At 41.2% G+C, this 16,490-nt stretch overlaps 1 protein-coding gene across 2 annotated transcripts in view; it reads left to right on the plus strand.

Moving 5' to 3' along the window:
* The first annotated feature begins 6,850 nt into the window (after nt 1-6,850).
* LOC115195568 (protein eva-1 homolog C) overlaps nt 6,851-16,490 on the plus strand; it is a 205,602-nt gene continuing 195,962 nt past the window's right edge. For both annotated transcript variants that reach the window (XM_029755555.1, XM_029755565.1), the window contains exon 1: nt 6,851-7,134. In XM_029755555.1, the coding sequence (XP_029611415.1) occupies nt 7,029-7,134 (106 nt within the window). In that variant the 5' untranslated portion in view covers nt 6,851-7,028. The remainder of the gene's footprint in view (nt 7,135-16,490) is intronic.

Consider the following 16,490-nt stretch of genomic DNA (forward strand, 5'->3'; position numbering starts at 1 on the left):
ACAGTGCCTTGCAAAAGTATTCACCCCCCTTTGCGTTTTTCCTATTTTGTTCCATTACAACCTGTAATTTAAATTGATTTCTATTTGGATTTCATGTAATGGATATACACAAAATAGTCCAAATTGGTGAAGTGAAAAAAAATACTTGTTTCAAAAAATTCTAAAAATTAAAAAACAGAAAAGTGATGTGTGCATATGTATTCACCCCCTTTGTTATGAAGCCTCTAAATAAGATCTGGCGCAACCAATTACCTTCAGAAGTCACATAATTAGTTAAATAAAGTCCAACTGTGTGCAATCTAAGTGTCACATAATCTGTCACATGATCTCAGTATATATACACCTGTTCTGAAAGGCCCCAGCATCTGCAACACCACTAAGCAAGGGGCACCACCAAGCAAGCGGCACCATGAAGACCAAGGAGCTCTCCAAACAGGTCAGGGACAAAGTTGTGGAGAAGTACAGATCAGGGTTGGGTTTAAAAAATATATCTGAATCTTTGAACATCCCACGGAGTACCATTAAATCCATTATAACATTTTTTTTTTAAATAACAACAAACCTGCCAAGAGAGGGCCACCCACCAATACTCACAGACCAGACAAGGAGGGCATTAATCAGAGGGGCAACAAAGAGACCAAAGATAACCCTGAAGGAGCAGCAAAGCTCCACAGCGGAGATTGGAGTATCTGTCCATAGGACCACTTTTAGCCGTACACTCCACAGAACTGGGCTTTATGGAAGAGTGCCCGGGAAAAAAGCCATTGCTTAAAGAAAAAAATAAGCAAACACGTTTGGGAGACTCCCCAAACATATGGAAGAAGGTAATCTGATCAGATAAGACAAAACATTTGCATTTTGGCAATCAAGGAAAATGCTATGTCTGGCGCAAACCCAAAACCTTTCATCACCCCGAGAACACCATCCCCACAGTGAAGCATGGTGGTAGCAGCATCGTGCTGTGGGGGTGTTTTTCATCGGCAGGGACTGGGAAACTGGTCAGAATTGAAGGAATGACGGATGGCGCTAAATACAGGGAAATTCTTGAGGGAAAACTGTTTCAGTCTTCCAGAAAATTTGAGACTGGGACGGAGGTTCACCTTCCAGCAGGACAATGACCCTAAGCATACTGCTAAAGCAACACTCGAGTGGTTTAAGGGGAAACATTTAAATGTATTGGAATGGCCTGGTCAAAGCCCAGACATCAATCCAATTGAGAATCTGTGGTATGACTTAAAGATTACTGTACACCAGTGGAACCCATCCAACTTGAAGGAGCTGGAGCAGTTTTGTCTTGAAGAATGGGCAAAAATCCCAGTGGCTAGATGTGCCAAGCTTATAGAGACAAACCCCAAGAGACTCGCAGCTGTAATTGCTACAAAGTATTGACTTTGGGGGGTGAATAGTTACGCACGCTCAAGTTGTTTTTTTAATTATTTCTTGTCTGTTTCACAATAAAAAATATTTTGCATCTTCAAAGTGGTAGGCATGCTGTGTAAATCAAATGATACAAACCCCCAAAAAATCTATTTTAATTCCAGGTTGTAAGGCAACAAAATAAGAAAAATGCCAAAGGGGGTGAATACATTCGCAAGCCACTGTAGATGTGGACAAGAACCCTAAAGAAGAAACAAAACCACTAGTCTGTTTATAACATTGAACATTTCACTAGTCTGTTTATAACATTTCAATAGCAATCTCACACTAGCATAGCGCTAGCTAGCTAACATCAATGTAGTTTCGTAACAGTGGCTAGCTAGCTCAATATTGGAATAAAGGAACCTAACATTAATTCTTAATCCAAGGACCTTATATGTTCTGTTTAATGGGCGAATTGGCTTGAAGTCAAAACAGCCAAAAACTCCATCTAAACGTGAATCGATTCTCAATTGCGGCACGGTTCCAGAAACACAAATTCCTCTACTTTCTTATCACATCAAAATAATTTCACAAATGCAAAATATAATATTTCCCACACTGTTTTAAAAGCTGCAATATGTAACGTTTTGGGCAACCCAACCAAATTCACATAAAACGTGAGTTACAGATCTGTCATTCTAATTCAAAGCTATTTTATGCTTCCCGTTAAGTTTAGTTTTTGCGTCTTTCACTTTCGGTTTTGTACACCAGCTTTTTTGAAATATATGTCCAGAATATATACAGAACAAAAATATAAATGCAACATGTAAAGTTATGGTTCCATGTTTCATGAGCTGAAATAAAAGATCCCAGAAATTTTCCATATGGAAAAAGTTAATTTCTCTCAAATATTGTGCACAAATTTGTTTACATCCCTGTTAGTGACAATTTCTCCTTTGCCAAGATAATCCATCCACCTGACAAGTGTGGCATGTCAAGAAGCTGATTAAACAGCATGATCATTACACAGTTGTGTAAAAGGCCACTAAAATGTGCAGTTTTGTCACACCACACAATGCCACAGATGTCTCAAGTTGAGGAAGTGTGCAATTGGCATGCTGACTGCAAGAATGTCCACCAGAGCTGTTGCCAGAGAATTTAATGTTAATTTCTCTACCATAAGCCACCTCCAAAATCGTTTTATAGAATTTGGCAGTATGTCCAACCGGCCTCACAACTGCAGACCACGTGTAACCATGCCAGCCCAGGACCTCCACTTCAGCCTTCTTCACCTGCGGAATCATCTGAGACCAGCCACCCAGACAGCTGAGGAAACTGTGGGTTTGCACAACCGAAGCTACAGACAACGAACACAATTGTATTTTATCGATGGCAATTTGAATGCACAGAGATACCGTGACGAGATCCTGAGGACCATTGTAATGCCATTCATCCGCCACCATCACCTCATGTTTCAGCATGATAATGCACGGCCCCATGCCATGTCACAAGGATCTATACACAATATCTAAAAGCTGAAAATGTTCCAGTTCTTCCATGGCCTGCATACCCACCAGACATGTCACCCATAGAGTATGTTTGGGATGCTCTGGATCAACGCGTACGACAGCGTGTTCCAGTTCCCACCAATATCCAGCAACTTCGCACAGCCATTGAAGAGGAGTGTGAAAACATTCCACAGGACAGTCCACAGCCTGATCAACTCTATGGGAAGGAGATGTGTCGCGCTGCATGAGGCAAATGGTGGTCACACCAGATACTGACTGGTTTTCTGATCCACGTGCCTACTTTTTTTTAAAGGTATTTGTGACCAACAGATACATATCCGTATTCCCAGTCATGTGAAATCCATAGATTAGGGTCTAATGAATTGATTTCAATTGACTGATTTCCTTATATGAACTGTAACTCAGTAAAATCTTTGAAAATGTTGCATGTTGAGTTGATATATTTGTTCAGTGTAACTAGCACAGTTAGTCTACCCTGTCTTCCGGCTGTTTTCTGTAAACAAGCACTGTAACATGGAAATATGTCCTTGTGGGAACCCTAACCCTATAAAGGTGTATATCAATAAAAATAAATAAAAAAGTGCACACATTTCCAGATGATGCAGCATTATGCCTAGATCACACCGACTGTGTCATTGCATTTTGGTACACCAGAAGTACGTTAATTTCCAATTAAACACTTTATTTGCCTTGCAGCATTGCATGGCAGAGGCAGTTGCCATGTGTTCTGTGTGGTGCATACTTTGGATTTATGGAACGTATGCATCAAACTGTATGCTGACGCTTCGATCACACCAACAGCGTCATTGCGCAAAATAGTATGCAGCATTACATTTACGTCATTTAGCAGACACTCTTATCCAGAGCGACTTACAGTAGTGAATGCATACATTTCATACATTTTCTTTTTTTCGTACTGGCCCCCCATGGGAAACGAACCCACAACCCTGGTGTTGCAAACACCATGCTCTACCAACTGAGCTACAGGGAAGGCATTAGCTGGATATGTATGCAACAAAAGTTCAACATTCACCTTCTGCTACCATTTCTGTCAAGCCTTCTATGCATACATTCAATAAATCTAATGTATGCACCACACCAAACGTACTGCAACTTCCTCTGCAACGCAATGCTGCAAGGCAAACGCAGTGTTTCATTGGAAATGAATGTAATTCTGCTGTACCAAAATGCTGTCGGTGTGTTCGAAGCTAGTCAAGCCTCCCTGTGTAGACAGCCATGTTGGAAGCTGACCTTTGTGCTGACCTTGCTGGCTGTGAATTGTTACGGAACCGAAAAGGGACATATTTTTCAGGAGACTAAACATGCAGTTTATCCTTTCATCCACACGATGTCACTAAAGATATACATCAAAAGGGGGCCATCAACAGAAATGTACGAATTAGCAAATTACATCCCATGCATGCATGCATGCTTCTGATCCTAGAACATTTCACATGCAAATAGCTCTTGATTTAATATTTATAACTCCAGGAATTACACTTTTTAGTTATTCAAAATCAAGGTGTACTATATATGAAAATCTTACTGTGGCTAATGATGTAGGGCAGTCTAATTCTGAACGGATGATGATGTGTTGGTGTTGAATCTCATTTCAAATCAGTCATAATCATTTCATTTGATTCAAATACTGAAGAAATAACCTACTCTGCAGGAGCAATGGAGGGCTCCCAAGTGACGCAGCAGTCTAAAGGCACCGCATCTCAGTGCTAGAGGCGTCACTACAGACACCCTGTTTCAATTCCAGGCTGTATCACAACTGGCCGTGATTGGGAGTCCCATAGGGTGGCGCACAATTGGTCCAGCATCGTCCGGGTTTGGACGGTGTAGGCCCTCATTGTAAATAAGAATTTGTTCTTAACTGACCTGCCTGGTTAAATATAGGTGAAATAAAAATACAATTAAAATAAATAAAAAATGAGGAGGAGGATCCACCAAAGGAGAACTTGAACCACTCACAGGGTGAGTAGCCTACACTACCACCTGTGACATAAAAGCCTGGGCCTTTTGGTAGAGGCAGTATACCTTCCCATACAGGTGCTACATGTCCCAATACCAATGAGGGAACATTTACCAACAAAGGCCTGAGGGACCACAGGGATCTCATCACTGCCAACAGTGTAGCAATTGAGGAGGAACAGCCAAAGCCAGGCTTGAACCAGGAACCCAGTGGTTATAGGGTGAGATGCACTAACTTTGTCATGAAAGCCTAGGCCTAGAGACATCCTTCTCACAAGCAGGCTAGTGACATTCAGTGACAAGCTCAGTTTGATGTGAGTGCAAGTAAAATTGTTTTCAATTCCATAGATAGACCAACGTAGGCTACATCTTTTCTACAAAAAATGGTTATAGCCTAGTGCCCTAGTCACTTGCATGGAGTGGCTGTAGGGAGTATAGTGATGCAGCAGCCCAGAATCGGAGGCTTTCAGACCATGCAGACACCACTCCTACAGTTGGGCAAAGATTGTCTATTATATTAACAAGATAGTCAAGTGACCACTCTAACAATGGAAATACATGTCCTCAAAGATGGAAGGCAGGCGAGATCAGCTGGGACCATTCTAGCCAATAAGAGGACAGATACGCATGTTAACAACAGGCCATAAAGATAATTTTTGTATCTGTGCCATTATAGCATCTGTGACAGCATTCTCCATATTAAAGTAGTCAATTTTCTTCTTCTTCATTAGCTGATTGCGCCCAACACATAGGAATCCCCACCCAGTTGACTACTTTAAAATGGTGGAAGCCCTCAATGGCAATGTCCATGCTAAAACCGGTTTTATACAACAGGTGGTTTGGAATTCCCATTGTTAAAGCCTATCCTGCCCATGTTATACTAGACAACATACACATAGCCACTACATTAATAAAAAGTGTCATTGTTTACATCGTTACCTAGCAATGCACTACTACTACAACAATGTTGCAATATTGAAATTCAATCTCCACTGTGTCCCATAGTAATGGGAGTCAGGAGTCAGGACAAGACAGACAGGCAGTTTTTCTTAGCCAGTCAAAATCGGGAATCAACATACTTTTATGGATATATGCAAAGACATGTCAATAGAAAAACAGGTTAAACGAAATGCAGCTCGTTCGCTGTCTTTCCAGCTTCAGTCTGAAGTGATTGTGTTAGCTGTGTAGTTGGCTAGCTCACAAGGGGGAAATAGCCTCCATAACAATGATTTTGGTTTGCCATAGCAACCTGCAAAGGTCTTGAACTATCAACCATCGCTTACAAATTAAACTAACAACCATAGAACAACTAAAATTGCACTTTACAACCAGTTTTGGTGAATGTAGCATCATGTTTTGTTGAAAAATTCATGGTTTGGGAAATAATTTGCTTTTTAATGCTGGTGACCCGTGTTGAAAGATGAATGGTTTGGGAAATAATGTAGCTTTTTAATGCTGGTAACCTGTTGTATAAAAGCAATAAGTGGCCTACATGAAAGACCATGTGTTCTGAAATTTTTATCATGGCTTTGGTGGTCTACACCACTCAGCTTCGCCTTGTGGCTATGACCACTTCACAGCCATTATAAAAATGTCAGAACACATGGCCTTGTATTATTGCTTAAATATCCATGATGAGTCCTCTATCTCTAACAAAAGGCACAACTCTGAAATGAAGTCGCTTTTTCTCAAAGTTGCCAAAATGCCACGTGCGTCCAATTATATTAGTGCATTCCTAACAACCTAAACATAAAAAAACGTATATTTGATCAAATAAGCGACACGCAGCAATTTAGCAATTATTTTTTGTTGTTGATCAAATTCGATTCTCTCTCGTTGACCTCCATACCAAAATTCCTCACTCCGTGGGCTTATTTTCGTAGACAGATTTTGGCTTCGTAAAACCTCTCGCTTCGTCATTTCTTCTCTGAGATGGGCCAGCCACTTGGACACGCAGTTCGAAAGTTCCCTAGTGCATCGCCGCTTAGCTTGAGCTATCGTTCCTTCTCTTCCTCTCAGGGATGATGAGGTGATTCTGAGCATGACCAATGGGAGGGACTGAGCATATACTGCTGCTTGCGACACAGAACCTAAACCCCAAAGCAACCCTGGACCTTCAGAACGTGGAGAAGAAGAAACTCGAAACGTCTCGCAGTTTCAAGGATGTTCTTCCCAGATGTGCCTCCAGCCATCAATTACGCATTCGTGTTGGGAATAACGTGTCTGACGGTCTTCTGCAACTTCACCAAAAGTTCCTCTGAGTTTTCAGGTTGGGAAAGCATGCTTACCCCTGTATAATTAATGCTGCTTTTGTTTAACCATTGTAGTGTGTATTATGTATATGTGACGTAAATGCTTTAAAGAGTTGTTTTGGGCTACGTGATACAGAAAGTGATAGTGTATGGTGGTCAGGGTATTTTATAATGTCGTGGTCATTGCACAGAAAGTATTTTGGGCTACTTTGACTGCCTTTAGACAGGCAGCCCAATTCTTATATTGTTTCCACTAATTGGTATTTTGACCAATCGCATCAGATCTTTTCACATCAGCTCTTTTTTAGAGCTGATATAAATTGGTCAAAAGACCAATTAGTGAGAAACAAATATATTAGAATTGGGCTACCAGTCTAAATACAGCCTAGGTTTCAGATTTGCAGAATACAGGTAAAATTGTTATTGGTTTCAGTATTTTACTAGCCTACTTGTTTAGTAGTCAATGGGCCCTCATTGGCGTGTTGCAACCTGTCGGGCGTGTGTTTGTTTCATAGTAGGCTAAAAGACCATAGCTTTTAAAGGTACACTCTGTAAGATGTGCATGCCATCAAAGAGTGGACCACCAACACAAACGTAAACAATGGTGGGAATGTATCCCATGGCTTCACATGCAAGTGACATTGATATTATAGGCTATATCTAGTGCTTAAGGCATGACATTCCATAGAGTGACATTACTGTTTTTTTGCTACATTATTCGTCAGAATATGACAACTAAGCCCTAAAACAATGTTTTTTTGCTGTTATAAGGTATAGAGTTGCACTAATCTCAACAAGGTAAATTCATATTATTACAAATGAAGTGTAGGCCTATTTCATTCTATGATTTTACAGGAAATGTTACTGGCTTTGAACATGCTGAAAGCCTAATGTGCTTGGTGCCCTGGATAAACATGTGCCCTGTTGTTTTGCTGCTTGACAATGACCCACATGCACTTCAAATAACAATTTTGCTTTTACTGTAGCCAGTGGCTCAGTAACAGGTATTGTAAGCCTAGTACACTAGCCTAGTACTCTAACGCACTCACATTTGTAAATAGCACACATAACTTCCTGATCATGTGTGTAGATTAAGACATGACAAAATGGAGTTAATGTTTTACTTCATAAAAGCTTATACTACTACCTCACCCGGTCGAAAAATAAATAACCCACATTCTTCCGACTTCCAACACAGCTATATTGAGAATATTGCAAGAGCATTGGCAGATATGGATACACGTAACATTACTCATGTGGATGTTTTCTTGCTATTTGCCACACGATAAAGAGCAAGCCCTAACTGTGGTGGTCTATTGTAATGAATGGAAACGTAGTATGGTCCAAGCCCGCAAAGTTTCATTATAAATTCAGTTAATTTCACATGCAGAATACACAGTACCAGTATAACACAGTAATACTTGTTTAACCTTTATTTAACCAATAGCTGTCTCTTGGGATAGAAAACCCCATTTTCCAGAGAGACCTCGCAAGAAAGTCAGCAAGGGAAACTTCAGAAGACACCACTCTTCTCTCATTTGAGGTTGGAGGCCAACTCTTCTCTAGCCCCCAGGCCAGGCCAGCTACCTTGTTTCAGACTGAGTAGCAGCAGCAGGGATGGAAGTATTGTTTACAGTGTCATAAACCAGGAAGAGAGGTTTGTGTCAATGTGAATTGGCTTCTAATGGGTCTCCTAATGGTTTTAAATGAGCAGACAAACGCCTTTACCAGTGGCCAAGGTTTTAAAGAGCAGATGTGTTAAGTTAACTTGTGTGTGAAGTTAACTTAACCCTAATTTTGTGACCTGTTGCGTAGGTGACAGCTGTAATTACATCTTAAAAGGCTGCTAACTTTACATCTAGAGTCTCTTCAACTCAATATTGTAAAAAAATAGATTGAGTCAATTGATAGGCCTTTAATGCAACCTCAGAGAAAACATGTTACACTATTATCATAACATTGGGTCATAGGCAGGAGTTAATTCTGCAAAATCTAAAAAATCTCTAATTCGGCAGCTTTGTAGCAACATAAACACATTTATTTCATTAGGAGGACTTTGCCATAAGGAATTTTCAATGGTCTATTGATTCCAGTACTTTGTCCCCTTGGGGGATGGGAAAGGAAATGCCATTCCTGGTTCCTAAACTTCTAAATTATATTAGTAATAGGGCCGGGGGTTCGGAATTTGAGACCTGAGTCCCCAAAATCAATCATGTTTGCTCAACAGGACCACTCCAACGCAACAAGCAAAAACTGATGACTAGGCAGCATTCAATTCAATGTGAATTAAGAAAATAATTCTGCTTCCAAATGCCATCTGGGGGACTGACAGAGAAATTTAGCAATAAGGCACATTCTTGGCCAGCTGTCGTCTCCCTGGAGACCAAGTACCAAGCCTTTGATTGACAGCTGCTGCTGAGCTGAGGAGGGTGACAGGAGCTGAGGAGGGTGACAGAAGCTGATGAAGATGGCCATCTCTAGGCCTAGCCTACATCTGCAGGGAGGAGAAGCTAGACGATATGTCTCATGGTTGGAAGCTGCAACTAAATTGTACTTAATGGCTTCCTTTCCTGTCTCCTTCCCCTTCAGAGGAATGGATAGGTTTAAGGACTAGTTGGTTTCCAATTACTTTTCACCGTAACTCTTAGGTCTATCGTGTTGTCTTAGGTCAGGGGTCATAAAGGAGAGGAGATGATATGAGCAATGCCTGGATCCTAATGCACTTAAGTCAAATGCTTTTTCAAATCGCACATTGACTATAATGAATGATTTAGGCTTAAGTCCAACTTGTGTGCACTTATCTCAAGTAAGGATGTGTACATATAACCAGTGCATATCAGTGCTAGTCATGCATTCCCAGTTGTCATAATGTCATGTTCGCTCTAGAAACCTAGGAATCAAGGCTAAACCAGTGCTGACAATGTTAGCTTAAATAGCATGCGAGTATAGGTGAAAGGGGGATACCTAGTCAGTTGTTCAACTGAATGCATTCAACTGAAATTTGGCTTCCGCATTTAACCCAACCCCTCTGAATCAGAGCAAGCATTGAATTATTTAATTCACCCTTAGATATAAAAAAAATGTTGGTGGTAGGTAATTGAGTTCTATCTCTCCTTATCACCTCTATTATTCCAACAGACAGCTGCCTGAATGACTAATTTGAATGGCGCCGGAGGAGATGGCTGCCGTTTTACGGGCTCTTAACCAATTTTGCTATTGCGTGTGTTTTTTCGCATTATTTGTAACTTATTTTGTACATAATGTTTCTGCCACCATATCTTATGAGCGAAAAGAGCTTCTGGATATCAGGATAGGGATTACTCATCTCGTACTGGACAAAGATTTTTTCTTTAAGGGCTTGTTAGTAAGTATTTCACTGTGAGGTTGTACATGTTGTATTCGCATGTGACAAATACAATTTTATTTAATTAGAATTTAATTAGAAGTGGGGAGTGAGCATTTCATGTGGAAGACCTTGGGAAGACCTGTGGCTCAGTTGGTAGAGCATGGTGTTTGCAATGGTGTTTGCAACACCAGGGTTGTGGGTTCGATTCCCACGGGGGGCCAGTACGAGAAAAAAAAATTGTATGAAATGAATTGAAATGTATGCATTCACTACTGTAAGTCGCTCTGGATAAGAGTGTCTGCTAAATGTCTAAAATGTAAATGTAAAATGAAAACCTTGGGCTACGAGCTAGCTCTTTAAAGATGCAGTCAGTCATGTCAGAAGCTAGCAGATTCATTACTTACCAACAACAGATGCAAATTCCATACAACTTTATCAGTGACGAATTCTCAAGATTTGTGAATCTGATCGAACCGAACAGCTAGTGCAACAGCTAAAATGGCTTTGAAAAAATATGATTTCACCTAATAGGGAGAAAGAAGTATCTCACAAAATAACTACATTATGGCATTCACTAATCATAAACTATTCACATATAATAGACATTTCGGTACATTTGTGGACTAAATTCATACTTACTGAACCTTTAATATTAAAATACCTTTATCTTATCCCAAGCTTTTCTTGGGGAATTAGAACCATTATCATTATCAGTACTTGGACATTGAATCATAGTGCTTGAAGCGTAGGTCCTTTTCCCAGCAATAACAACATTGGAACTTTAAAGGGATAGTCTGTCCAGATTTCAAGTCAAAGATTCTGAAAATAATTTTGTCTAGCTAAATTACTTGTTTCGAAGTTACTAATGACTTGTTTTGAAGTTTCTTTGCACTTAAACATTACATTAATTCACCTTTTCTATGCCTTTGGGATAACACATTCTCTCAGGCACGCATTGTCTACCAGTGTGACATGTGACCCAATCTTTCTTTCGGTGTCGTCCAGCCCAAAGCGTCATGCAGGGTTGCACCATAGGTCTCTATTATTGTAGACCCACCAGGGTGTTAGTGATAACTTACCCCTTCTGTCTCTCTTTCTGTGTCTTGTAAACCTGTGGCCGGGAGACCCGTTTAACCTCAGTCAATGGCTGTTAAATGGTCACGGGGTCAACAAAGGTCAAACCATCTTAACTAATGTGTGTGTGGCTGGAGGGCTAATGATCCATCTTGCCTTCCTGTCTCTGCTCTTGATGTGAGCATGCATGGAGAGTCAAAACCCACAGTTTTGTGTTTTAATCAACATTTTCCAAAGGCCACCCAAATCTTAGCATTTTGTTTGGTTGTGTTCCTGTTATTAAATGTGATGTCTGATTAAACAAAGTGTTGGAAGCTTTGCTGGTTGCTCGTGTACAGATCTATGCATGGAGTAGCAAGATTTAGCAACAGCAGCCCACTTCGAGTCCATGCTAACCTAACCTTCCCTGGGACTTCCATGTAAAACCAGCATGGACACAGGTCCACCCACTGGGGAGCCAGGCCCTGACAGGTCAACCCAATCAGATTGATGTGGTTTAAGTATTGTTGTGGACTTTTTTTCCTTCTACAAAACAAGTGTGATGTATAGGAAAACATTTGCACACAGGTGCCTTTCCTTCACTGGGCGGGCCTTTTGGGAACTTTTTGGCAAAATCCCCTCATTGGTTTTTGGTGGCATTCAACGGGCTTAAGTCTAATATAAACATTCGTATAAAATGCGCTTATTTGCACTGCATCTATGACTGTGTGAAAAAATAATAATAAAACAGTGTGCATTATTATTTCCCTCATTGTTTTATTTGTTTATTTCACCATTATTTAACCAGGTAGGCTAGTTGAGAATAAGTTCTCATCTACCACTGCGACCTGGCCAAGATAAAGCAAAGCAGTTCAACACATACAACAACACAAGAGTTATACATGGAATAAACAAACATACAGTCAATAATACAGTAGTATATACAGTGTATACAGACAAGGCAGCGCTCAGACAAGGCAGCGCTCATTGCCACTGCGCTTGATCCCTGACACAAGCACATGCGCTTTGTGGAGCAGCATTTCCGCCTGGAGATAAAGGAAAAGCTAGCAGAAATGTATTGCAGAACCAGACTGCCGATTCAAGCGCCAGCAATGCTGATGATGCCAACGCACACCCACATCACCAGCCCTCCACACACTTTTTGGAGAGGAATACTACACCAATGACGGAAACCAAAAAAACGAAGTTGAGCTTTATTTCACGAGCCATGCATCCCACCTCAGGACAACCCACTGGTGTGGTGGAGCAACAACGAGGCCCGGTAAATGAAGCTTGTCCTGGCTAAGCAGTACCTCACTGTACCGGAAACCTCGGTTCCAACAGAGAGAGTCTCGTAAATCGGCTCTGTACTCGCCTCTCCTCTGAGAATGTGGATATGCTAATTATCTTGAATAAGAATGCTTAGCAATTGTGACTTTTCGTTTTTATTAAAGACACAATCTGTTTACCGGTACTTTCTTTAAATGTAGCAAAGGCTATTTATTTATTTTATTTAAAAAATCTGTCGTTCGGAGGATGCAGCTCTTTTCAAGTTAATATATTTTTCCATGTTTGACTTTTAGTTTTTATTAAGGACACTTAATGTGTTTACTTTCTTTCCACATATCCAATTATAATTTGTTTTGCACAATAATCTGTGTTGTTGAGTAAGATATAGTAGCCCCGTTCTGAAGACACAGCTCTTTTCAAGTTCATAGTTTTTTCCTCATGTTCAATAAATTGATCTTTATTTAATCAACTAATAGATGAAAAACAGACGCAATTAGTATGTATTATGTGTAATTCACTTGTTTACTGAATGTTTTGGGTCACGTCAGGCTAATTACATACAGTTAAAGTCGGAAGTTTACATACACCTTAACCAAATACATTTAAACTCAGTTTTTCACAATTCCTGACATTTAATCCTAGTAAAAATTCCCTGTCTCAGGTCAGTTAGGATCACCACTTTATTTTAAGAATGTGAAATGTCAGAATAATAGTAGAGAAAATGATTTATTTCCGCTTTTATTTCTTTCATCACCTTCCCAAGTCAGTCAAAAGTTTATATACACTCAATTAGTATTTAGTAGCATTGCCTTTAAATTGTTTAACTTGGTCAAACGTTTCGGGTAGCCTTCCCCAAGCTTCCCACAATAAGTTGGGTGAATTTTGGCCCATTCCTCCTGACAGAGCTGGTGTAACTGAGTCAGGTTTGTAGGCCTCCTTGCTCGCACACACTTTTTCAGTTATGCCAACAAATGTGCTTTAGGGTTGAGGTCACTGCTTTCTGATGGCCACTCCAATATGTTGACTTTGTTGTCCTTAAGCCATTTTGCAACAACTTTGGAAGAATGCTGGGGTCATTGTCCATTTGGAAGACCCATTTGTGACCAAGCTTTAACTTCCTGACTGATGTCTTGAGATGTTACTTCAAAATATCCACATCATTTTCCTCCTCATGATGCCATCTATTTTGTGAAGTGCACCAGTCCCTCCTGCAGCAAAACACCCCCACAACATGATGCTGCCACCCCCGTGCTTCACAGTTGGGATGGTGTTCTTCGGCTTGCAACTTCCCCCTTTTTCCTCCAAACATAACGATGGTCATTATGGCCAAACAGTTCTATTTTTGTTTCATCAGACCAGAGGACATTTCTTCAAAAAGTACGATCTTTGTCGCCATGTACAGTTGCAAACTGTAGTCTGGCTTTTTTATGGCGGTTTTGGAGCATTGGCTTCTTCCCTGCTGAGCGGCCTTTCAGGTTATGTCGATATAGGACTCGTTTTACTGTGGATATAGATACTTTTGTACCTGTTTCCTCCAGCATCTTAACTATGTCCTTTTGCTGTTGTTCTGGGATTGATTTGCACTTTTCGCACCAAAGTACGTTCATCTCTAGGAGACAGAACACGTCTCCTTCCTGAGGGGTATGACAGCTGCGTGGTCCCATGGTGTTTATACTTGCGTACCATTGTTTGTACAGATGAACGTGGTACCTTCAGGCGTTTGGGAATTGCTCCCAAGGATGAACCAGACTTGTGGAGGTCTACAGAATTTTTTTCTGAGGTCTTTGCTGATTTCTTTTGATTTTCCAATGATGTCAAGCAAAGAGGCTCTGAGTTTGAAGGTAGGCCTTGAAATATATCCACAGGTACACCTCCAATTGACTCAAATTATGTCAATTAGCCTATCATTAGCTTCTTTAAGCCATGACATCATTTTATGGACTTTTCCCAAGCTGTTTAAAGGCACAGTCAACTTAGTGTATGTAAACTTCTGACCCACTGGAATTGTGATACAGTGAATTATAAGTCAAATAATCTGTCTGTAAACAATTGTTGTAAAATTACTTGTGTCATGCATAAAGTAGATGTCCTGACCGACTTGTCAATACTATAGTTTGTTAACAAGAAATTTGCGGATGGAAACTGTATGTAAACTTCCGACTTCAACTGTAAAGAGACGGCAGCAGCATCATTTTTTCAAATGCCCATCCCTAGCGTGCGCAAACACAAATCTCCCTTCATTATCCAGATCCCCTTGAAGCCTCTCATATCTTAATCCTGCTCTGATTTTTGAGAGCTGGTTAGAGTGCACCAGGCCCCCTTCCCTCTTTTACCATTTAACCCCCTCTCAACACCTCTCCACACTCCTCTTATTTGCATCCCCAACCCTTCTTCCCTCATCCCCCCATTCTCTCGCATCTCCAAGCTTCTTTCCTCAACACTGCCCTTACCCCCTCTCCACTACCCCTCTCCTCCCCCTTTCCTCCCAATACCTCCCCTTTCTAACTCACCCCTCCTTTCCCCACTCAGCCCCTCCTCCACAGGGCTTTTTCCTGAGCACTACTGTCTTTCTGTGTCTGTGTGCCAGGTGAGCTCTGTCCAAATAAATCCCCTACTTCGCCTCCTGCTTCTTTTGTCTACGGTGGGCCGAGGCAGGTGGCTGGGGGGAAGGGGACAGAGTCAGTTGGAAGGAGGGGGGATAGTATTATCTTAAACAGAAAGGAAGAAGAAACTGAACTATCAAGCAGCTCGCTGATATTCCATGGAGTCAGATTGTGGAATACTCAATTCATCGCTCTCGTTAGTCTCAAGCAAAAGTCATAAAACCCCTATCCACATCGGCAGGGCTGTAGTGGAGTTGGTCGAGATCTTCGAGTTCTTCGGTGTCCACATCACTAAGGAATTATCATGGTCCAATACAGTCGTGAAAAAGATACGACAACATACAGCCCAGTACATCACTAGGGACGAGATCCCTGCCATCCAGGACCTCTATACCAAGGTGGTGGTTCATACAACCCAGTACATCACTGGGGACGGGATCCCTGCCATCCAGGACCTCTATACCAGGTGGTGGTGCATACAGCCCAGTACATCACTGGGGACAAGATCCCTGCCATCCAGGACCTCTATACCAGATGGTGTTGCATACAGCCTAGTACATCACTGGGGCCGAGCTCCCTGACATCCAGAACCTCTATACCAGGTGGTGGTGCATACAGCCCAGTACATCACTGGGGCTGAGCTCCCTGCCATCCAGGACCTCTATACCATGTGGTGGTGCATACAGCCAAGTACATCACTGGGGACGGGATCCCTGCCATCCAGGACCTCTATACCAGGTGGTGTCAGAGGAAGGCCCTAAAAATAGTTGAAGACTCCACTCTCTGCTACCGCACGGCAAGCAGTTACCAATACACCAAGTCTGGAACCAACACGACCCTGAACAGATTTTATTAAACATCAAAGCCTTTCTTAAAATCAACACAGAGGTATATATTTTTAAACCTGCATATTTAGCTAAAAGAAATCCAGCTTAGCAGGCAATATTAACCAGGTGAAATTGTGTCATTTTGCGTTCATTGCACGCAGAGTCAGGGTATATGCAACAGTTTGGGCCACCTGGCTTGTTGCGAACTAATTTGCCAGAATTTTACGTAATTATGACATAACATTGGAGGTTGT

The sequence above is a fragment of the Salmo trutta genome, chromosome 1, assembly GCF_901001165.1.
Source record: "Salmo trutta chromosome 1, fSalTru1.1, whole genome shotgun sequence".
Taxonomy (NCBI): Eukaryota; Metazoa; Chordata; class Actinopteri; order Salmoniformes; family Salmonidae; genus Salmo; species Salmo trutta.